The sequence below is a fragment of the Trachymyrmex cornetzi genome, unplaced genomic scaffold (assembly GCF_001594075.2).
Source record: "Trachymyrmex cornetzi isolate Tcor2-1 unplaced genomic scaffold, Tcor1.1 scaffold248, whole genome shotgun sequence".
Classification (NCBI taxonomy): Eukaryota; Metazoa; Arthropoda; class Insecta; order Hymenoptera; family Formicidae; genus Trachymyrmex; species Trachymyrmex cornetzi.
Window position 1 is genome coordinate 573,508 of NW_017297144.1, and position 25,719 is coordinate 599,226.

At 30.5% G+C, this 25,719-nt stretch overlaps 2 protein-coding genes across 8 annotated transcripts in view; both read left to right on the top strand.

The window, feature by feature from the left end:
• The window catches only part of LOC108761337 (longitudinals lacking protein), a 236,588-nt gene that overhangs the window by 203,170 nt on the left and 7,699 nt on the right, over positions 1–25,719 (top strand). The gene's annotated exons all lie outside the window — the stretch shown is intronic.
• On the top strand, positions 2,741–3,545 carry LOC108761339 (transcriptional repressor scratch 1-like). Its single transcript, XM_018507808.1, is given in 3 exon segments — positions 2,741–2,786; positions 2,789–2,809; positions 2,812–3,545. Coding segments are annotated over 3 exon segments (594 nt in total). The 3' UTR covers positions 3,339–3,545.

Genomic DNA, 25,719 nt, shown 5'->3' on the forward strand with positions numbered 1-25,719 from the left:
GAATAGTTTCGGAAATAATTGTTTGCTTCCATACTTTTTCCCCACCCTGTATATGTGTGATTCTTTGCGTTTTAATTTACTTAGGAATTTAATCAGTTCTGTATTTATTCCTACATAGGTCATGTTTTTTATGCACCTTTATTGTTCTTGTAATGTTATTTTCCACTAGACACGAGTATGTAACACTTTTCTCGAGTTCCTTTACACTTCGACTTTTTTTTCGTTCATCTTTAATTGACAGTACAATTATCTGTAATAAATAATAGCGAGGTCTATAAATCGCGTGACGAGCGCGCGATTTGAGCACCGAGTACGGAACGTCTGCCTCGATCTGCGTCCGAAACTGTCTCATTTCCGCTTTGATTTGATCGAAGACAATCGTCTCGATCGATACCCGCAATATATCGACTTATTTCATGTGCAACATACCAGATCATTCACAGATAGTATCATAAATACCTTTATTTTTTAAGAGGACCCTGGACGGACGTTTCGCACTCGAATTAAAGTACGATACTCTTTAGTACAAGCACAGTACTCGACTGTACAGAAATAGGTAGAATGAAAGAGCGAAAAAAGAGAGGAAGAGAGTGAGAGAAAGATAGAGCGAATGAGGAAGAGTGTGAGCGAGTGAGAAAGAGAGTGAAAGAAGAACACGTAAAAGTAAAGACAATTACAACTTCCGCTCAGCGCCTCAAACGCAAAACATACTACTTGTAATCGTAACTTCTTTGTCGCCATGTATTTGCCAACGAACGAATGATTTATTAATTATTATTTTTCCTTTTGCCTTCATTTTATATTAATATTATTTAGAGAGCAACAATTATTAACGACTACGCTATGATAATGATAATCTTTCTAGATACTTTTTTGCTTGTTCTCTTGCGATGAATTCACAGCGACACACAGAGGCATACACACATACGCACGTACATCACGTGCACATATAGGTATACAACCGATACGTGAACACCTGTAACACACATATACGAAGATCACTCCATTTACTGGTAAGATAACGTGATTTAGCGGAGTGCGAACTTGATCGTCGCGTCGCCGTTTATTGGCGTTCGTTTGTATCACGTAAGAAGAGTCGCTTGCTTAAGGAACTCGCAGGGAACGCTGGGTCAGTCTCGAACTCGCGTTGGAACTCACTCACCTCTCGTTCGCATGAATTGTAAAGAAATCGGAAGAAATCCGTATTGTTAAGAGGAACTTGCGAGATCCCGCGTTTATCGCGACAGACCGAACGTTCAAATCCTGTTTCAATTTCTATTACAGTGCTTCCTTTCTATATTTTTTTTGTATACACATATCATCTTTTGGACCTTTTCAACATTCCAAAACGCCTGTTTCCTTCTTTTTTTTTGTCAATTTGTAGAGCGCCTTGTATTCAATTTAGAGCAAAATAAAGTCTAGAAAGGCAATATCCCAACCGCGTTTTCTACATACCCCGTATTCTCATATCTCAAGAAATTTTCCAAAATTTTGAATAATTCGTAATGATTTCGTGTACGAGCAGAAATTTTATAATCGGTGATGTTGGACGTTCGAATACTTGTTACTAGTAATTTGTCCAATTATATAAAGAAACGGTGTTATAAGTAATTAAAAATTTAATGGATTATGTCTATAATTTAGCATATCTACTTTAAAAGAGAAAAAAGAAATTCGTAATTAAAAAACCTTTTATAATTCTGAACATAAATTTTCTTATCTGTTAATTGATGAACATTACAGAGTATGAATGTATATATTTTCGAAATCTCTATATTCTACTTTAAAGTAAAAGTATAAAACAAAAATGCCTTTACAGGATATTTATCAAAGTGGCACAGAAGATATAATTCAAAGTCTTCTTTAAGGACAAGCATTGAATTTATTCGGAATCATTTAGTTACCGTTTCCGTATACTGACTAGTTGAATTTTTTGCAGGTGCTGCAATCGATGGCGTAAATGGCTGCGGACTCTTGACTAAGAAGATTCACAAAATTCCGGAAATGTGAAATTAACAGGATAAGCAGTATCATAGAGTACTTCGAAGAAATGTAATTAAAAATAAAGAGCTACAAGAAAATTAATAGATATTAATGCCCTGATCCTGATATTGTTTACTAACATTGGTTATATTTTAAAGCAAAGAAAATTATTTATGATTTTCAGAAAGCAAGCATGACGTTGAAGGAAACCGGCACAAGACAAGAGTACAAAAAAAGTTGTAAAATTTATCATCAATCTAGAATTTCTCCAATACGGTGTGATAAGACAGTAATAGCAGAATTTTAACTTTAAATCCTTTAAGAAGGAATATTTTAGAGTTATGTAGCGTTAAAGAAAATGATTCAATGATTGATTTGATGATACTAAAATCTTTCATTCTGACGTGAAAGTTACTACTCAATAAGTTAATTTTAAGCAGAAAGGTATAAGACTCGTAATTTGTTCTCGTACGATTTGTAAGAACTTATAAGTGCTTATAACTTCTTTCTGCTTAAAATTGACCCGCAAGTCTAATTTTATTTTAGGGTGCGTAACATTTCGGCAGATTTCATAAAAAAATTCGCTGTATATCGATTTACACTTGATACACGTTCAACCAGGGACTTCCTCAATTAGACATCTGCGAGAAAGTTCCCTGATGAGTAGATAATCATTATGACCGTCGAAAATCGTTCCTACTCCTCGATCCCGCTCCCGACGCCACATGCTCGTTGTTGCTAAAGCTTGAGATCTTGAATGTCTTTTTTTGTTGGCATGGCCCGCGCCGTTGTAAAGAGTACAGTAACCACGCGTGGCCCCCGTCTGAACGGGGGGCATGTACAGACAACAGATCGCAATACTAATCGTACCATCGACACGTCTGCTTGCGTCTTTTACAGGTTTCTTTGCCGGCCTCGGTTGGACCGGTGACGGCTCGCGGCGCGTCTCGAGGAGCGCGAACTCCGCGACGACGACGTCGTCGTCGACGGCTGCGAGTGACGTGCCGGCACCGTTGACGCCACAGCGTCGTCCCCGGCTGCACTGTCCGTCGCGACATGCAACCAGTCGCAACAACAATCATCCCAGCAGCGGCAGCGGCCTAGTGCATCACGATCGCCGACACAACTGCTCGAGGTGTGGTAAGAGCTACAAAAACGCGTACATCCTGAAGCGGCACTTGCTGTACGAGTGCGGCAAGGCGCCGTCCTTCAGCTGCCCGCATTGCGCTTTCAGCTCCAAGTATGAGCGCAATCTTAAAGCGCATATCAATCATCGGCACGTCGATTTACAACCGTCGCTGCCCGGTATTGTCGTCGGCCAGCATGAAACACGTCATCAACATGGTAGAGAGTGACTCGTCAGAGTCTGCGAAGTCGCGATGTAAAACGAGAACGGTGTTTTGAGATTTCACTTTCGGAAATCAATTGTGGTTGCAATTCGCGGTTGGTGGGGCTGAGGATATATGCCAAATCCGAGTGTCAAATTTAAATCGAACTTTTACTGACGACTATCGTTTAGATATTCGCAAGGTGACTAGAGAAGTTTGTGATATTTAGAGACGAATGCGAAAAATGGCAAATTTCTCGTATGAATATCTAGACGATACTTTTTTTTTGAACATCAAGTCCCTATAGTAGATTCAGAAATATCAGCTTTTTTTATTATTTTTTGAAAGCGTGCTGGTAGAAAATAATTTGGGAATGTGTTTTATTTATGCAACTGAAAAGAATATTTGCAAGAAATGTAAAAGATATTTTTTTTTTATTTAAACTTTTTATTTATTTTCTTCTATTATTTGTAACGGATAAAAGACTATAGTAATACACAGTTCTCCTATTATTGCTAATCGCATAGTCGTGCAAACGGACTGAGTTTCTGTAAGTATGTTGATTAAGACTTATTAGACTAACTCTTATTAGACTAACTAATGTATTTATTTGCGTTTTTACCAAGCCAAAGTGAGTGCCAAAACAAAAAAATATTTTATTTAAGTCTTTTAATTTATGCTCTTCTTATGCTTTTTATTTTTCATATTACTTATTTTATCATATTTTATTTTATTTATCCTATTATTTGTAATGAAGATTTTACTCTGCGTAATATCATGACAAGTAACTTAAAGTAAGACAGACATTTGAGAAATATATACCAAGTTTTTGTCTGGCACTGAAATATTAGCGATGTGCATTACATAAGACAATATGTATTTCAACCGCTAAATACTAGGAGTTTAAAGGTTCTTGTTCAATATTTATTTTTCAGAATAAGATTTCGGCGAATTATTTGCCGTCTATACGATATTATATAAAATGAAAGGATAAGGAAAGGCGTTTTAAGAAAATGATAAAATAAATGTTAAAAAAAACATTAGTGATCCGCCACCGCGGTGTGAAGCTAGTACTTGTTGGTTCCCGTTTAACGGTATATAAATGGATAAAAAGTCAAATAAGAACATTGTTGAATATTGCAGACTTATACAGAAGTGTACCAAAAAAGTGTGAGAAAATTGCAGCGTCCTTTTATCTGTGTCATTGTGTTACTTTTCAATTAATTTATTCTAGACTATCGTAAATCACGTGAATATCTACTGATAAACATTACGAGATCTTTATTCTTGGAGTTTTTTGCACTCTCTATTTTTTCAAACCAATCTGAAAACATGGTTATTAAAAATAATTTATTAAAAAGAAAGACGCTTTTTTGGGACATCTTCGAGTCTTCTGCAGATTGCTAAATTGCCCAATTATTTTTATACTAATTATAAGTGATACAAGAGTCGCTAGTAAAATCGGAATGCAAGGTGGTCCCACCTTAATCGCGTCAGTTAAGCAGAGCAAAATTCTTGACGCAACGAAATACCCCGACACACATAAATTATCGATCCTAGCTATCTACTTTAGCCTAGCTTAAGAATTGTTAATCAAGTCTAGTCAGACCAGTTTTTCTCATTGTCTTCGGGCGATTATTTACAAACGATATAAAGAGAAATCTTGGTAGTGTGTATGTGTACATACATATGCATATACATATTTGATGAGTGAGTAATTTGATTTCTCCCTCGTCGACTGATATAAACAAAATTATTGGCAGTGCTAATAAATTACTACACTGAGAAAAATGTTTGGTTGAAAACGGATGAACCAGAAAATTCTGATTCGTTCATTTTCAACCAGAATTCTAATTCATCCAACCAGACATTTTTCTCTGTGTATGCAGCGTTAATAATTATTAAATCACTACTAAATCCTTAAAAATATTTGCAATAATTACGCAGTAAAAAATAGGTGAAATTGTAAGTGATACAATTTACACCTGCAGTAGATAAAACAATTTAATTTTCCATCTTCTTCACACGGATTGTGCCAAGATTTCTAATACTTATGTACTGAAAGTACATTCATCGTCACCGCCCGAAACAAGATTAAATAATCCTTGTCTATCATAAAACTGTATGTAGATTGCAAATTAATAAATACATAAAAAAGGTTTCCCCTAATAGCCTAAAAATATAAGTTGGCGATTCGACGTTTGACAACGTAAATACGAAATCGGAAGTTCTATTATTATAATACGTGAGAAATTCATTAGTCGTGTTTGTTCGCGTCTTTCTATCTGAATTAGAATCATCTAATCTAAAAAACGGCCTAAACAGGTCGCATACACAAAACCTACTCTACATTATCCTACTACTATATTCAAAATAGAGTATATATTTAAATCAAAAAGATACATACATCTATCGTATGTATTATATATATCATATATATACATATTATACGTATGACATAATACTGATAATTTGCAATATATTACGACATAAATTGTAAGCCATTTACTCTGCAAATTAAAGCAAGAGTGTTTTTTCTTGGTCGGGACAAATAATCATAAAACTCTTTCTGATCCATTTCAATAGAAGATTTAAGATTTAGATTTCATAAATAACATGTTATAATTAAGTACAATCGAGTGATTTTTAACAATTATTTAATGAAAATTACTCGACGTTTACACGTGACTTGTGTAATAATGGAATTTGTTTTCTATAAATTAAATCAAAATAAATTATTGAACAGGATATAACATAATAATTTCTCAGACATATAAGAAGTTCGATGAATGCGAAGTCTTATATATAAGACGAAAATTTATGTCTTTTTTCTTTCGTTGAAACACATGCAATTTCTATTCTGTCTGTCATGGATAGTTAACGTTACTAGCTCTTCAATTGTATTGACTTCTGTATATTAATCTAATAATTAATAATGAAAATATCGATCGATTATAATCGATGTAAATACCGATACAACGAAGCGACGCAAAGCGTCGTTTCAGAAATTGTAGTCAAGAAACGTTTGCGAAAATTTTGATAAAATAATCCGCGCTTGAGCCTAACATATGAGCTTCCTTCGAGATCCAACGAATTCGAGAAGATGTAAGACCAAGGACCAAAGGATCGACAAAGAACTCTCTTTATCCTCGTCAAGTCTTGTCCCGACCAAGAAACACTGTAGAACAATTTTAGAAATATTGAAAGATCTCGTATTTATTCTATAGATCTAGAAGATCTATTTATTCTATTGATCTTTGAATGTTACTCTTTCTCTCTTCTTCCACCTTTCTCTGCTCTCATATTTAACTCCTCGTTAGAAGAAACTTCTATTTCTTCTCTTTGTGCTAGGAATTCGTAATCTCGAGCTAAGCTCTTTCCTACATCTTGAAAAAGTCTTGAATAATCTCAATTTAAATATAGATGTTACATCGACGATCTGTATATGTGCAGTCGCATTGCTCTATTTCTGAACTAAACTTACTCAATTGTCCGATATTTCACGATCATCCGATCGATATTCCTGATACGAAATCAAGATATCGTTTTTCGATCATCAATTTATGACGTAGCACGTCATTAAAAGATTTAATGGGCAAATATCCTGGTTTTTTTCGCGAAATATCGATTGGGATTGCTCGTGAAAAAAATATGCGCGACTACGGACCTCTCAGCTTTCGCGTGCTCCTTGTTGACTTCGAAAATTTCGAAAGGATCTTACATGTCCGAGCGATCTTACGTTTCTGCTGACTCGTGTTGTCTTGTATTTTTTCCTTTCCTCATCTTTCTTATAAAAACCGAATTACCGATAAGGGGATTCTCGTGTGTCGTCCAAATCGACTTCATGTGCCTAAAAATGTGATCAAAACACACTGTTGTAAAATGCAACGCTCGTGCGTCGTATTTAACGACTAGTTTCTAGTTTCTTATTGTGCGGCAGGAATTTATCAATTCCCGCATTATTATCATTCTTCCGTTTTCGAAGAAAGTGGATATTCTAATATTTGGCACAAAATAATTTATAAAAGCGAACAGCAAGTTATTCGATAATATCTGTTTCAGCAATAAAATCAAAACGGTAGACATTTTATACTAACGGAAATTATTATACACATACTTGACATCCTAGAGTCCACGGAATGTTTTTTTTAGCTACCCCTTTACAGAAATCTCTATTATTAATATGAATTTAATCGAATCTGTTATTTTGTAAAAAAAATTTGAGTCCGTATGTGATGTATAAACAATTATAAACCATAATTTTGTTAAAAGTTCAACAAAATTGAAAATTATTATAAAAACTTTTCTAGGTACGTTTTTCTTAATATAAAAAAAAACCAGGTTACATCTATAAACAAAACTTTATGCGCCTTATGAAAATATGACATTAATTAATTAATAAATTTTTTCTTCAAAATAGATGATTGTAAGAAAAAATGTTTTAATATTTGTCACTAATTTAAGCGAATTATTCAAGCAAAATATTTTCCGTATATCACGTGGCAGAAAAATTTTAGAAAATAATTACGTAGATAAGTAATTACATTTATCTGTTGTAATTTTTCATAAACGTATGTGTAAAATGCTATTGTTATATATGGTGATTAATACGCAGCGTAACATCGAAACCCGTACGAAACGTGAAAGCGAACGGAATGTGTCTTCCAAGTTTTCCATGTATCGAATCAGAGTAAAGTCGAAAGTACAGCACGAGAGAGGAAAACTCTGTATTTTGCGCGATTTGCGATTAAACATGTGAAACCAAAACGGGATATACAGTGACGGAAAGACTGAAAAGAAAAAAAAAGTGAAAAGGAAAGTGCGAAGTGAGAGGAATACATTTGTTATTAATGCGTGGACGAAGCGAAATATACGTGCGATTCTCTAATCGATTTGTGCATTACAACTACTCTCTCACATGTCGACTAGAAATTTTCCATTTACAATTTCTCGAGTCTTGAAATTAAATTCTGAATATTGATTGTTAACCATTACTCTCTGATAACTTAAAAATCTCATCGTTACATTACAATCTTACTGTGACAAATATTTATTAAAATTAATTTAATCGATTATGCTTAACAACATCGCTATAGAAATCTTAAAATAATTATTTCCAATGAGATTATTTAAAATACAATGACGATGGCGGCAATCGTAGCAAATTTAAGATATAATCTAAGGATGACGTTGATAAGATTAATGGTCATTTCTGTCGGCATGTGAGATATAATCGAAGAACAAATTAATTCGCACGTATTCGCGTTGATCTTGCGATTTTTGTGCCAATGTAAATGAGGCCAGCTATGCAATACTCGAGTCATCGTGCAAGCCAAATGAAAAATGGCTGTACACGAGATGCCTATAGAGTTATTTTGAAGTCACCTTATATAATAGATATAAAAAGATAAAGAAGATATATATATATATATACATGCAGAGAGATAAAAAGATTCTATATACATATATTATATATATATATATATATATACGTGATATATACACGTATATGAATACACATAGAACACACACGCGCAACTATATATGTAAATATGCATTATAATACATATATATACGTGTATGATTTTGGACACGCGGGCGAAACAAGTCCAAAGAGGCAACGCGAAACCAAAGAGACCTCTAGTTGTTAAGGTGATCGATGATAATAATTAGTGTGTAAGCGTTTTGGCTCCTTTCCTTTGTTGGGAGCTCTTCCGGTTATATAACTATATGAATAGAGGACAAAAAATATAATAGGAATTCCACTTAACACCACTTACAGCGATTTTGCACATTATGGTACTTTAGTGCCATGAAAGTTGATATCTGCATTATAAAGTCATAATTTGTGTGTATCATTGCAATTTTCTTACATGTATTTCGTTTTAAAAGTGCACGACATTCACGTGCCTCAACATTAAAATGTTGCAATAGTTTTCGCGTTTTCTGCTCTCTTTTATCCGCAACTCTACCAATCTATAAATTTACAGATGGTGTTACGCAGAATTCACGTTAAAAAATGGCGATATAATATTATTGAATAAACGGCCGAAAAAAAAATGCGTAATATTGTTCATTAATGTAATATGTCCGAGATATATCTACAATTTAATCGATCCTATTAGATCATGGATTGATTATACGACTTACATTCACATTACTCAAATTTGTTTTTTTTTTTAATACTTATCTATGTGTTTCGTATATATATATATAACACTTATGTATATTTTACGTTATGATGTAATTGTTTATGATATCAAACGCAGCCCGCAAAGTATTGCAGACTTTTGCTTTACACGTATACGATTATTTACGCGTATTATACGTATACATGGTATATTCTTTTTAATTTATTTTTGTGAGGAGTTTAAGTCATGTATCATTATTATCAATTGTGAGTGTATCATTAATAATCGTTGTGTTAGCGAGAATACTCGACAAATAATAAAGAAATAAATTTAATTATATTCAGCCAGATAGATTTTGTCCACGTGACGTACTAAACTGTTATATTGTTAATTTATCTTTCCCTTTTATTTCATAACTTTACGATACCTCGTCCCTCATACATATATATGTAATTCGCGCGATTATTTTTCCAAATTTGTTGTACTTTATATTCACATGATATTTCAAATTTTACATTTGAAATAATTTTATCATCATTCGTTTCTCTCTATTGATTTTAATTGATTGTATTGTTAGTATTATTTCTCGTACGTTGTGCAGAAATATTCAACGTACAAGTTCGTGACAAATAAACGCAATTGTACGACTCCTTTTATTAGTGAGCAAATTATGAATAATAACATAATTTTTTTCAAAATCAATATATATTTTCTACTTTAAATTTCTTTATTTCACAAAATGTTCCATTATGAATCCAATAATAAATTTCTAAAACTATATATATTTATAAATACAGTTTTAGGTATATACTCGAAATATACGTATAAAAAATTTTGTCATAAAAAATTTAGTATAAAATAACTGATAACTTTAAAGTCTTTTATCATATTAAGCGATTTACATTATAACAATTCTTATCGTACTAACATTCTTCACATTCTGTATTTTCAGGTCGATGGTTGTGCAATTGTGGTCGTCGTTTCAAGAATGATTTTTCTCTCTCCTGTCACTTACGAAATGAATGTGGATCGAAGTATCATTGTATTTATTGCTTATTTAACTCACCAAAATTGGGTATGTGGTATCGCCATGTAAAAGAAGTTCATGGCCATAGAATGAAATGACAATGATTAATCACAGTCACAGTTAATATTTAAGGAAATATATGTGTTTAGTTTATAAATATAAAATAAAAAAAAGAAAATTGGTATATTGGTTTTTCGATTTTTTCCCAAAAACCGAAAAAACCGATATATTGATTTTTCATTTTTTTCCCCCAAAAATAGATGTCCAATATCAATTTTTATCGATTCTTTTAATGTGGTTTTTTTTGTTCAATATTGCGCATCCCTAAATACAACACACAAAATTCGCTCGCCACATATAAGCCCTTTGGACTAGTATTAAATGCAGTGGGATACATTCGCTTCTCCTTCAGGATAAAATATTCCCTCCAGATAGTGGACCCTCCCACCATGTCAAGGTGTATCCATCTGGAGAGCATCATCAGTGAAAAGGAACACAATATCGATATATTCCAAATATGAGCGCTGTATATCAGTAAATTCACAAAAAATATTTTGCGAAAAATGTAAAAGTGTCAAATAAATGTCGAAAATATTCATGCGTCATAAATGCAATTAATTATTAATAAATAGTTATGCGTCATAATTTTCCATTCTTCAATTCGCGATTCATGTATTGTTTCATGTTTTCAATCTAGAAAAATATTAATGGATTATGGAAAATTAGCGAAAAGTTGAAAACGCGACAAATATTCGGATTCAAGAATAGTTAATGAAACAATTATTGAAATAATAAATATTACTACGAAATAATTTGCAAATTAGATTGATTTCCAACACTCGTTATCTAATTGCGAATCGTAGCCTTTGATTACTAAATAATTTTTATCATTTGAGTCTCTATATATATATATATATATATATATAACATTATTTATTATACATATATGCATGTGAAATTGTCTCAGATTTTAGATATCGAGATTCATGTTTTCTACTGTGATGTAAACGAAAGGGAAACAATCAACATTTTGCAACGAATGCTCATTTCATTATATTGGTGAAAACAAGAAATTAATTCAAACAATAAAGTAAAATGTATTGTACTTAGACAGCAAAAAGCAGTTTTTTTACGTATGTATCTATAATTAGAAATGTTTCTCAAAAAATCGAATTCTACAGGATTATATAACAGAATTATAACTTAACGATAATATAAGATTAGAAAAATCGAATGTCCGACAGTATTCAGTTGAGTTTTTTTTTTAAATATCAATTTCTATTAGTAATATAGTGACATGTGAGCTATTTATATACATGTTTCAAATAAATCAAATATGATCTCAACGATTGAATTATTTTATACTTGATTCTTCAGTAGTGCAGCAATTTCTCATATAATATCTCGATTTTTAGATGTAAAATCTTCGAATAACAGATTCTTCCTAATTATTCTGCGCTCTTATAAAATCTAGCAGTTATTTTCTCACATATATGGACTTATTTGATTGTAGGCCGCCGGCGTAATCGTCATCACCATCATGATCAGGATAAAACCAAGCCCTTCAGTTGTAATCGCTGCGGCAGAAAATATAAGTGGAAGACGTCCTTACATTGTCATCAAAGAGATGAATGCGGAAAGGAACCGCAATACAAGTGCATTTATTGCCATTACAGGACGAAAATACGATCGAATTGGATTCGTCATGAGAAAACTCACACAAAACCTGGACGCGGACGCAAACAGACTGAGATCGTAATAGGACTGTAACATTTTGAAGATCGCGAAAATATGAAAAATGGGTCCAGTATTTTATCATCTTTAAAAAAATCTTAATTGGATTTCCATTATATCGCAGTTATAGTAAAAATAAGAACAATAGTACGAAAACCAATAATAAGATTTTTTTATTCGGACCGACAAGAATTAAATACTAAGTATAAGCGTATTCAGGCCTATGACGGTCAAAGCTAGATCTTTTTTGCCTAAATAATTCCCAGTGAATTATTTATATCCTATATATGTACATGCATCATATTTTTGTATTTATTCAAACTGCGCGCCGAAATTTTTCCGGACTTTATCTAACGCAATTAAACTACTGCAATAATATCACAAGTTAAATTAAATTGACAATGTGCTGAAAACCTTAAATAAATTTATTGCGAAAAATATTATCTCGACCGGGACTTGAATCCGAATCTCTTATATTCCGTACGTACCAAGGCCTTGGTGGTCTAATGACTTAGGACGCTCGTACGGAGTACAAGAGATCCGGGTTCAAGTCCCGGCCAAGGTAATATTTTTCGCAATAAATTTATTTAAGGTTTTCAGCACATTGTCAATTTAATTTAACTTGTGATATTATTGCAGTAGTTTAATTGCGTTAGATAAAGTCCGGAAAAATTTCGGCGCGTAGTTTGAATAACTACAAAAATATGATATATATGCATGTACATATATAGGATATAGATAATTCACTGGGAATTATTTTAGGCAAAAAAGATCTAACTTTGACCATCATAGGCCTGAATACGCTTATACTTAATGTACGAAAAATTGTTTGTGATAATTTTTGTACATTATTAATGAGTAAAGAATGTTTATAGGAATATTTTAATCATTAATGCATTTATAGTTCGTTCAAATCCAAATTATATTAGATTTTTAAAACAAAATCTTGTTAATAAGTTTTATTTGCATTTTATCACTTTTTTAAATTTTCTTGTGTATTAAGTGACTAGTTATTTAATATACATATCTGTACATCTATATAGTAAATCAAAATTTGTGTAGATATAAAAGTGAAAAACGATTATTACATAAATATAATTTTAAAATTCATCCAAGGATAGATACATATGTGAAAATGAATAATAATATTCTTCTCCTTGAAAACAATGACGAACAGCAATGCTTCGATTATTAAGCTTATAAAATATAAAAACATTAATTTTAGGTGTACGCACATTCCTTAAGGAAATGTAGAAATTTAATAATTGTCGCCAAAGATTTAAATAATTATTAAGTGTATAAGCTCTCTGTACATACTCGTATATATATTATATTATAAGTCAATAAATAATTCTTTAATATTATGATTATAGCTATCTTTATTGTTTATATTAAACTTTCATGATAGGCTTCTAAATTTATGAATGAATAGAAAATACGCAGTATTGTATCATTCATAAAAATTGCACGTCGTGAGAGGTCGTCTCAAAATTTTGATATAATTTATTTTTTTGTCACGCTTGTTAATTTTCTGAGTATTTGACATAGTACGCGTCGATTATTATGAAGTTTATGACTGAACTATTATTACATATCTCTGTTAATACAATATATAATGGTATAAGATAACCATTTTAATAAAGCAATCATGTTATTTTTGTTGATAACTATTAAATAACTTAAAAAGGACATTATATTTTACCATGCCTTCAGTGTGCTTATAATAACACAGATCCACAAAAAAAATACCCTGTGCTGGGGTGGAGACCCACCTATTCTTATGTATTTTGAGTCGCTGAATACGAATCTGACATAAAAATAGAACCGTCCGAGGTCCTATTTTTACGTCAGATTCGTATTCAGTGATTCAAAATACATAAGAATAGCTGGGTCTCCACTCCAGCACAGGGTACTTTTTTGTGGGCCTGTACAATTAATAATACGTACATACAAGTACATACGTAATCTGTTATGTCTGATTTGAACATGATGTTTTGAAAAGGACTTTTTCATCCATAAGCAGTTTTTTAAACAAAAAGGAAGCTGAATTATATTTGTATATATTTTTCAAGTATCTTTTAGAATTTAGAAAAATTAGAGACGGAAATTATTGGATGGCATTATAAATTAGATTATTATATATATTTAGAAGAAAGATTATCTTTCGCGCGCGCGCGAAAAATTAAATATTAAATATTTCGTAACTAAAATTAAGATACTTTTTGCAATAATATGTTTTTATTTAAAAAAAGAAAACTTGAGTATCTGAAAATATTTATGTATGACTTTTTTGTGAAATCAAAGTTATAATTTTACAAATCAAATTTAATAAATAAAAGCGAAATATTTAAAAATAGCGTACTGAAACTGCTAAAATAAATATTAAATTAAATTGAATTAAATATTGAATTAAAAAATATAATATGGAGTAAGCATTGTTGAAAAACGATAAAAAAAGCAACAATTTTTTTAGCCTAATTTGGATTAGTAAGAATTATAGTAGGGTAACTCCGGCAAATACACCGCGCTGGGATTTACGCCACAGAAGTCAGAAAAAATAGAAGGAGTGGGGGTAATTTTCCCGCAACTACTCTGTTACATGCTTTTATGTTATATTGTGTTATGATTTCAGCTTATTATATATATCCATATATCTCACTCCTATGGGATGAAAGTGCAAGGGTTTCAAAATGTTTATTTTTTAATATGAAAAATAAATATCTCGGATTTCTAATATTTTTTTCATAGTAGTAGAGAGTACAAAGTTTTTACTGATATAGTTCATTTACTATAAACATAGTAAATAAAACTTAATAAATTAAGTTTTTGATAGGTGCGGCGTATATACCGGAGTTACCCTATTAAAATTACAAGTATGTATATTCAATTTCATTGTTGCGATATTCGAATACAAATGTAGATCTTGTCAATTTTTTTTTAGATTGTAATAGTGGAAATCTGTGGTGATAATACATCTGTATACAAATATAAAAATTAAACAATAATATATTAATTCTTTTATTCCTTGTTTCATGAAATACATTTATATTATATTTTTCTGTTATATTTTTTATTTAAATCTCCCTTTTATTTCCTTCAAAAATTTTCGGAAATAAGATTTATTTTTTTTATTTAGTACATACTCTTAATGAAGATTATGTGTGTGTGAACAATTTTTATAAAAATGTATAATATACAAATTTGATTTTAAAGACGCATCTTTCACCCTTCGTAATTTCCATTCCATATCCATGTTGCAAAATTGTTCCCTCAATTGCACGCGAATTTGTCTCGTTTAACATGTATCATTGACATATCACTTGTGATGTGATACTCTTATTAAAACTTGATGACTCTCGAACTGTATTCCGCTTTTTTTTTTTACAGGTTTAAAAAAATTAAGACAACTTGCAATAATATTTGTAATAATGATATGTATTATAAGTGTATATATGTGTATATATATATATATATATTTCGCGATCATTATCGCATGCAGATACGTCTTATGTCACAATCTGTTATCGCAATATTTAATCCATACTTAAATCGAATAAATCAATGCTGTATAGAAAAAAAGCTACAGTTTAAATTTACATAAAAAATAATTTAGAAAAAATAAACGACACGCGCGTGTCGTTTATTTTTCCTAAATTATTTTTTATGTAAATTTAAACTGTAGCTTTTTTTCTATACAGCATTGATTTATTCGATTTAAGTATGGATTAAATATTGCGATAACAGATTGTGACATAAGACGTATCTGCATGCGATAATGATCGCGAAAGTGCCACTCTATCTCATCGTGCCACACTTGACGTCTTTGGTAACTGGAACATAAAGCGCAAAATAACTGATCTGATCGAATACTTCTTTTTCAGGTGATGCATGCCAGAGGAAAATTGGCCTGGTGCAAGAATTTACATCAACAAATTTGTCTGAAGTCTACGACTACGATAATTCTCAAAATTGAGCGTAGCTTTTATGGGCGAAATTCCAAATTAAAAAATTATATTGTTAACTGTAATCTAATGTATAACATATGATATGTAATTGATATATAAGTATATAATTTAATAGATAATTAAAATTTGTAAATATTTTGTCTTATGTTTTGTACTTAAATATAAAGTTTATTGATTAATTACACATTGCAATCATATAGCAAAATTTAATAATATATGATGTCTAAATAAAACATATTGTGAATAACATACACAACTAAGAAATGCATGATTAAAAAAAAGTGCGTGTTAACCTGATAAATATGACTTACTATATGTTAAGACTATATCAATTTTTGATATTTATGTGATTAAAACACGTTGAAGGATTTCATTTCTTTATAATAACTGTGTCTTCGGTGAATATATTTTTTCTAATCTTTTCCAATATTTTAATGTTTATGTATTTTATTATATCTAGGTGAAATTCTATATCATAAAAAAGTAGATAAAAATCATGTAATAAAACAATAAAAGTAACTAAAGGTATTTACAATATTAAGATTAAAAACAGGATCGTAAAGATATTTAAAGATATTTAAATTGTGAATATGTAAATGTGAATATATAAAAGTAATCTTTTTATTTTCCAGTACTGAATAGTTTGCTACGAATGTTCTTTTTCTCAACATTTTATATTTGCAATTAAGGGCATCTCAATATTGTGTCATCTAATTAATGAATAAACCTTATTTAATTATCAGGTGATGGCATACTCATTGATTGGTGAATATTTTAACGAATTAATGTATATTAATGCTGAATGTTATTTATTCACGGACATGTTATGAAATTTACAATGAAGTTTTCCTGACCTTCTGGATCTGAATCAAAAGTTAAACGATTTATTTCATTGTCATTAATCTTTTTATCCTTTCCAGTTGTCAAACATACAATGATTGGTAAATCAACGCATCAAAAATCGTTCGTCTGTCAACTCTGTGGTAAGAGCTACGTTTGGAAGTATTCTTTGAATCGCCAAGTACGAAAGGAATGTTATCAACCACCATAGTCTGGATGCAAATGGAAAGCTGTTTAAACAATACAGAAGCTTTCGGCGGTATTTTAACAAGCAGCACGTCCATTGAATATTGGAAGATAAAGTGATTTATGTGAGAAAACAAGGGAAAAGAAGTTCGAAGAGTCAAAATTAATCAATCAAAAAGAAACGTTAAATTGCTACTGGTGATCTATCAAGCTTGAGAGAATATATTTTTCTTAAAATAATCTCCTCTGAAGAAGATGGAAATACGCATCGAAGAAAAAGTACACAATTGAAGATGAGAAGAAAAGTTCATATTGAAATATGAACCTCACATGTTTGTTTGCTTTAAACGTAAAAGAAAAAAATAAGGAAAAAAATATTATCGGTCTTCCTCTTTTTTTATTATGCTTTCATAAAATATTACCATCTATAAAAATATATAACAATATAAAAAATACATCGAATAAATTTTTTAGAAACTTATCGATTTCTTGTGAATTATTTTTAATATATTTCATATTTTTACTGGTTAAATCTTTGGATCGTTAAGTTATGATAAAAATATATTTTTGCCTAATTCTTTTTTGTCACCTGTAAATCGAAGATCAATCGTGAAGATATTCGAACAGTCTTTATTACAGAATATAAGAATCATTAATTATTGGTTTTTTCTGTTTATATCTTTATTAATGTTTTGTCTAAAAAAAAAAGAAATTGTACTCCTGAAATTACGATGAAATCGCGAAATTCGATGTGATTTTCAAGTATCATCAAGCAACGCTTTGAAGAAAAAAGAGTAATAAATTTTGAAGATTTCGTGAAAGAATTATTCTCATGTGGTTTCATGTAACTAACTATTTTTCGCTTTTTTGATAGTGGAATTTTATTTCATTGCGTTCATTCTATTGACTTATAATTTTTATGTGTTTTGGGACAAAGAGGAGATTGTTGACGAAGAAACGGTACTAAAGTTAATAATTTGCATTTATATAAATCTCAAAGAAGCTATTTCTGCAGAATATTTCTACACAACCAACTTTACCCTGCACATACAGTCACCATGGAAAATAAATTTTAATCATCATTCTCAAAAAAATCATTGTTTTTCAAGAGTGGATACAGAGAAAAATCAAAAAGATGCCTATTTTTACGAATTTTTTGCAAAAACTATTAATTTTATTCAAATGGAGTTTTAATCAATTTCTAACACGTATACATATATTATTACACACATATATTAGTAAGTATTATATAAAAGTTTTAATTAAAAATATTAACAAATAACACCGGCACAACTGTTGGTACCAATAGCGATACCATTGTAGCTTTCATACAGTTTATTTGAAACAAAAAACAGTAAATTTTTTAAATACACCTAGTCTTTGTCGTAGAAATTTTTGTCATTGTTTTTTTTATAATAAAAAAATAAACAATTTTTTACGAAAAAGTGCACTTTTTAAATTCAGAAATCCTCCATTTTGTCAAAATTGAAAATGTTTAAAATCAGCTATGACAAAGACTAGATATATTTTTCAAAAGTTTGTTGACTTCTTTGTATCAGATAATCTGTATGAAAGCTACGTTACCATAAATCGCTACTGTTATGGACAATCTTGGCGTCCACAGTTATGCCGGTGCTATTTGTCAACATTTTTAATAAAAAATTTTGTAGAGTTTACTAATATTCGTGTAAAATATTAATGAGAACCATGTTTGAGTAAAATTGATAAAATTTTCATTTTAAAAATTAATAAAAATAGACATTTTTTACCCTTCTGGGTGTACACGTATGTCCCTCACCTTAAATATGTTTTTGTTTTCAATAAATCATAGGTTTATTTTACGAAAATTGGAAAAAGTTATTTGGAAAAGAATTTCATAAATAAAGGCATAATGATTCTGATAATATTGTAGTTATGATATTGTACTATTTATTTCCTCTGTCATTTGAAGATTAGCAGGGATGTCTGTGAGAGCAAAGTTCTACATAGAAAAGCATCTGGAAGATTATCAACTTTAATCATCAATTGTTTTGCTGTTAATGCAACTTTCAATTATGTCGTAATATAGAAAATTAACGGTACTAACGGAATATCAAAATTTTCACCGATATTTTTTACATGGAAGAGAAGATGGTATTATAGCCAATGTAGATATCTGGCCCTCTTAATATTTCCGTTGTTAGGTGGCAAATTTTAGTGATTATTTATGGAATTATTTATTCAATAGATCGTTACACTACGACGCTAATACACCAATATACAGTAGTCAGCATTTTTACTTTTAAGCATTGTTAACTGTTGTCGAATGTGTTGTTTGTTATTTATTTGGCTATGTATATTTCGAGTTGTATAAAGTTAAATAATAGCATTTTGCTAATGTGGCCTCCTAAGCGTGCTGATTACCGTCTCTCTTTTGAGGCTTTTCCATCAAAATAATTATTCCAATGTAAATCGATTATACTGTTAATCTATAGTTTATGTTATATGTACTATAAATTTTTAGTATTGAGCAATCTATATGTGAAAGAAGTTATGTATGTATACATGTATATTTGCATACATTCTACAATAGTTTACTTTTTGGTTAATTTTGTAATCAAATATTAGTTTTTTTTATATAAAATCAATTTTTTAAATCAATTTTTATGGAAGGCCACGATATCATTCATGTTTCTCCTCGAATCATTATATACCATATTTTTATAAGTAGTGCCCTAAAAATAAATGTTTTGTAATTTTAAGTCTAGAATCAATTGAACAACACTTCGACGAACGTAATCGTCTTAAATTGAAATATTGATTATTAATGAAATTATTGTATAAAATGTAAGTGGAGTGCCATAATACCATCTTCTCCTCTATTAATTTACACGTACACGTGTGAATTAAATGTACATACATAACGACTGTATCATAGGCTTCGGGTTCGAAGAGATTCATCCGTGCTTTTAAAGATCACGCACGCTTCCTCTTTCGTTTCGCTTCGTCAAGACTAGATTCATTTCAAACTTTCGTTCTATTTCAGATAGGATCGCAGCAGTATCTTGTACCAAGCAGTACTTTTGCGACAAGTGCGATAAGGTCTACAAGAACAAGGGCAGTCTGATACGCCACACAAAATACGAGTGCGGCATACTTCCGCAATTCATTTGCAAAATCTGCAAACATAGTTGTAAGCAGAAATCCAACTTACTACGTCACATTAACAATGTCCACGGTATCTCCACTCAAACCTCTCGCGAAAGTCGCGACACATCATCCGTGATAAATGACACCTTGAAACACATCTTTTGCAAGAAATTTTGACCATCGTTTCTGAAGGTGAAGATGAGCGAGCAACCCTGAAGATTTGCCATTTGGTGATAGATAGACTTTGCTATGACGATACAAATTATTTTGTGTGAATTTAATGTATAGAGCGAGTCTATTAATTGTAAGAAAACATGATCGTCTGGAAGATATATCTTGCGTTAAATGGCGAACTGATTAAAATCTAAGCAATTAGAATCTAAGAATTTTGAAGGAAACTATACGTACCGCTATTTCCAAAATATGTACGAGATTTTAAAAGTAAATAATGATTTGTATTATTATTGGCCATATTTTATAGTAATTGTAATGTGAAAATGTAGGTATTAATTGATATTATACTTTACCTGAAGTGTAGGTATTAATTGATATTATACTTTATTTTACTTCGTCAATTGTATATATAAATGTTGAAAAATATTTATGAGAAATTAAATATTGAAGAATAGGTTAAATTTTTGGTTGATTGTTGATAGAAGACATGTTTGGAGAGACACTATTAGCGCTATTTAGATCATTTTATCCTTGTTTTACATCTGATAAACGATAGAATGATACAAATATCGCTAATAGTGTCTCTCCGAATGCATCTAGAATGGCTATGTTTAGCAGAAAAAACAACTTTGCAACTGTTGTAAAATTTTGTGATATAATTTAATATAATGTGATATAAATTTTGTGATATAAATTTAATTGGACTCTCGAATATGAATTTACGGTGGCTGGAACAATATGCGTACAACACCAGTCACATTTCTAAGTTTTATTCTATTTACTTTTGGAGAAATAAAGTCCGCATAAAGTTTCTGAAATTTTGTTTACGACGAAACATTGTATTATTGTATCAACATCTTTACAGAGTTCAGAATTGAATTTCCATCATCCTCAATCGATGAATAAATTTAATAAATTACAAACAGCAATTGTTAATAAAATACTTATTCGAATAGAATTAAATAATACATTTAGGTCGTGTTACCACTCTAATCATGGTAGAATTAATAAGGTGAAACGTTGCGCATCATGTCGTCATAGAGGGGGTAGCTTAAAATTTCGAACAATCAGTCACGGAGAGAAGCGAAGTAATTTCAAATGTATAATTTTAATTGAAAGTGAAAATGCTGTATTTTTTTTTATATTGAAAATTTATTATATAAATTAAATTGAAAAACGTTAATAACAATGAATGGCAATAAATAATGGTAGAAGCTGATTCCCCTATTTCGACCACCGCCAAATTTTACTAAATTGACTTAATACCTATCCGAGATACACTAAGCGTGACACTTAGCGCTCTGCTATCAGCCACTTTTGGAGGACTGCGCATCCACGGGAACGCTTCACCTTATATCATTCTACCATGACTCTAATACTGTATGTTTTACAAGATAAATTTATAGGTGGATCCTCGCTCATATATGTGATATATTTTTTGCAAAACAGAATTTTTCACTCCACCAGATGTCTCTACATGAACATAAAATAAATTAAGTTAATTAAGAAACATGACGAGATTATAGGCCTGTTCTTTTTGGCTGAACTTTTGCACCAGTTCATCTTTCTTCCTTTTCTCTCCAGGAGGAAAGAAGTGGAAAAAAGATAAACTGGTGCAAAAGTTCAGCCAAAAAGAACAGGCCTTATATGTCACAAAACCAATTCGATGTTCGTGTACCTTTACAAGAAAATGAGAGGTATTCATATACTACTGACTCGATTTCACAACCTCAGGAAGACAGACAACAGAAATTACAATAAAATATGTACTCGTTTTATGTAGTAAATCAGACAATTTGATGTACAACAAATCTTGAACATTGGATATATTCTTCAATTTGTTTCTCATTATACTTGTAATTGCATCATCAAAAATATTGTACTGAAGAAGACCCGAAACGAGGGTCGAAACGTTTACCGACTATTTTAAATTCTTATAATAAAATTTTAATTTCTTACACACGAACATCCTGTGTTGGCTCATAAAGGCATTATCCACACTAATTGAATAAAATCTTCCTTTAAAAAAGTAACGAATACATCATCGTTATATACGGTTAAAGATAAGTGGTTTGTAAACCCCCCTCTCTCTCTCTCTCTCTCCTACGGAATAAATAATACTTAATAACATCCAACTTTTACAATTAGAAAGTAATTTTTCCTTACCTTCAAATAATCGAAAAGAAAATTGTTTGGAGCTGATCAAGAATGTAGAAAATAACATCAAAAGATTAAAATTAAATCCTAAAGTTTTCTTAAACTTAAAAAATAAGTCGATGCACATTATTAAAAATGCCTCTAGGACAGAGATCAGTAAAACGGATAAAAAATTGTTATCGTTAGTTGAATCTTTATAAGGAAGTGATAAGTTAAATTTTTTAAACATCACCATCAAATCAGTAATGGGAAATTAGAATTTAACATGTACCATAAACATACGGTTTCAGGAAGGTATCTCAATTTTCTATCCCACCACTCCCATAGAAAAGAGGTGTTTTAATGAGCCTAGTAAACCAGAATCTTTATTAGCGCATCCAAAATTTCATGAAGAAAATTTGAGACGAATTGTAGAAACGTTTTCAGACAATGACTATCAATTTTATATTTGACACTATTAATGCACGACTGAAATCATTTTGTAAAAGAAAAACTCTTAGACAGATGACAACGACAGTGAGAAGGAGAAAAGAGAAATGGTTTACGGTTCCTTATCTTTCGGCCATTTCGGAAAAGTTCAGGTTACGATGTGATCATGAATTTGCCTGGGAGAATGTGAAAATTTTAGACAATGAAAGATATTTTAATAAAAGATTGATCTACGAAATGTTGCACATAAAAATGCAAAAAACGGATTAAATTCATAATCTCATACGGAATTTCTACATCATGCATACACTAACATATTATAGAAGTTCACATAATCACAATAATAACATTTTTTTTACATAATACGCAGACAGACACTAATAATTTACAAAAAAATTTTTTTTAAATAAATCTATCAAGACGAGGATTTAATTTGATACGTAACACTCTTCCGTTAAAGAATGTTTGTGTTTGAAATGGATATGTTTTTAGAATGTTTTGACACTTCATCTTCATTACTGGTTGCAAAGTTATATAGAGATAGTCATGTAGAACAGTAATATTATTTGACGACGATTGTCCGCGCATTGTATAAATATTTTAATCATATTAATTTACCAATCTAGTTGAGGATGAATACATTGTATGCAAGAATGATAAAGGGTGAGTCTCTTCAATAATTACCTTCGAGCTTAGGTAGATTGTACAGCAAAAAGTTACGCTAACATCCAATAGTTGTTTAGCATCCAATAGTTGTTTATCTATGGACGCTGTACATTCTGTATAGCGTCCATTGATAAACAACTATTGGAATACTACACTCTTCAATTGTGGAGTTGAAAGAGACTCATCCTACTACATATATATTGGACACATTTATTCGGACATGTATGTTTGCACAGGGAAATCAATGTAATTCGCTGAAGCTGGTGGCTTGAATTGAGCCGAAACGTACGAAGAAGAAAAAAAATTGTTGTAGCATGTAAGAAGAACAAATGTAAATTATTTTGTCAATTTGGCGCATAATTGTTTACTCTCATTTGCCAGATTATACAGGCAGTTGTATCGTTAGTTTAATATAATTGATCTTGCCTTAGTTCCTCACTGGATCTAAATATATAAAAGTTATATTAAAGAATCTTGTAACAATCACAAAGTTTTCTGCTGAACGAGCCATTATATCATAATTCAAAGCTATATGTATTTGGTAAAAACTGCGAAAAATTGATATTTTTTTTGTGAATTGCTGCGAAAACTCAAGAGACGTCTTAAATATGCGAGTTCAAGAGATAATTCAATATGATTTGTCAAGAAAGAACATCGAAGATATGAGAAGATTAACATTGGATATGATGCATTAGAAAATAAATAAAAAATATGTGCATGTGTGCTACTATGAAGAATGCAATTATAACTAATACTTTTCGCGAAGAGCTTTTAAACGTAGGAGAATTAATTAATTCACAGCTTTGATCGAAATCGAGAACAACACTTTGCAAAATTTATAGTTTTTGTTCTATTATATTATTACATCTATTAGTTTATAACCAGCATTTTTTTCTCGCACATAGTGATGAATCACTGTCGATAAACAATGCTAAAATACGCGATAGTATATTGATACATATCTCATTTTTTCACCTGAAATATTCAATTTTTTGTCTTTAAAATATACGCTAATTATATTTAAAATAAAATTATGTTAATTAAAATAAAATTTATATTATTTTTTATTGTTTTTTAATTTTTTGGAAAAAAATAATTTTTTTTATTTTATTATATTTTATAAAAAGAATTAATACATGTTTACAAAAAAAATTTTTTTTGAAAGAATTTTTTACAAATATTAACTTTGATCAAAGATATAAGTCCGCCACTGTTTTTATATACAGAGTAGGGCAGTTAAAATGCCTGTATATTATTTAACCTATATATTATTTAAGAATCATTAATTTCATTGATGTGCTATCGCATAATAAGAATATATTATAATCTTATCACTGCACAGTGGAATAGAAATTTGAAAACTGGTCAAAAGTCAACCTTGAAATTTGAATGAAACAAGTGTGTTTTCTATTGTAAATAAGATGAAAAATCTCTAACTAAATTATATAAAGACTTCAGCAATTTATTTCGATTTGGCAAGGCAATGAAAGTGAAAAAGACACTGAATCTGAAAAACTTTATTTTGTGAGCTATGTACCATATTTTGATCAAATTCAAGAATAATTGTCAAATTTAAAATGTTATTAATTTTTGAGGTACTTATGAATGGAAATAGAAGCATAACAGTAACAAAAAGCCTCGAGCAATGCAGTACCAATGGTGAGGAGGGACGGAAAATAAAAATGTGCAAAAAATTTACAATATGAGGACCGAAGAAGACATAATCATCAATAACATGTATAATAATATTAGTCGATTTTGCGTCGTCGTATGCCGTGCAAATAAAAATTAAGTGGAAAAAGTTTAGAAGTTTGGTGAAAAACACTTTGTTTGATAAAAAAACTTTTGTTATTATTATGCTTCTATTTCCATTTAGCCATCCATAAGTACTTCAAAAATTAATAATATTTTAAATTCGACAAATATTCTTGGATTTATCGAAAGTATGATACATAGCTCATAAAACACAT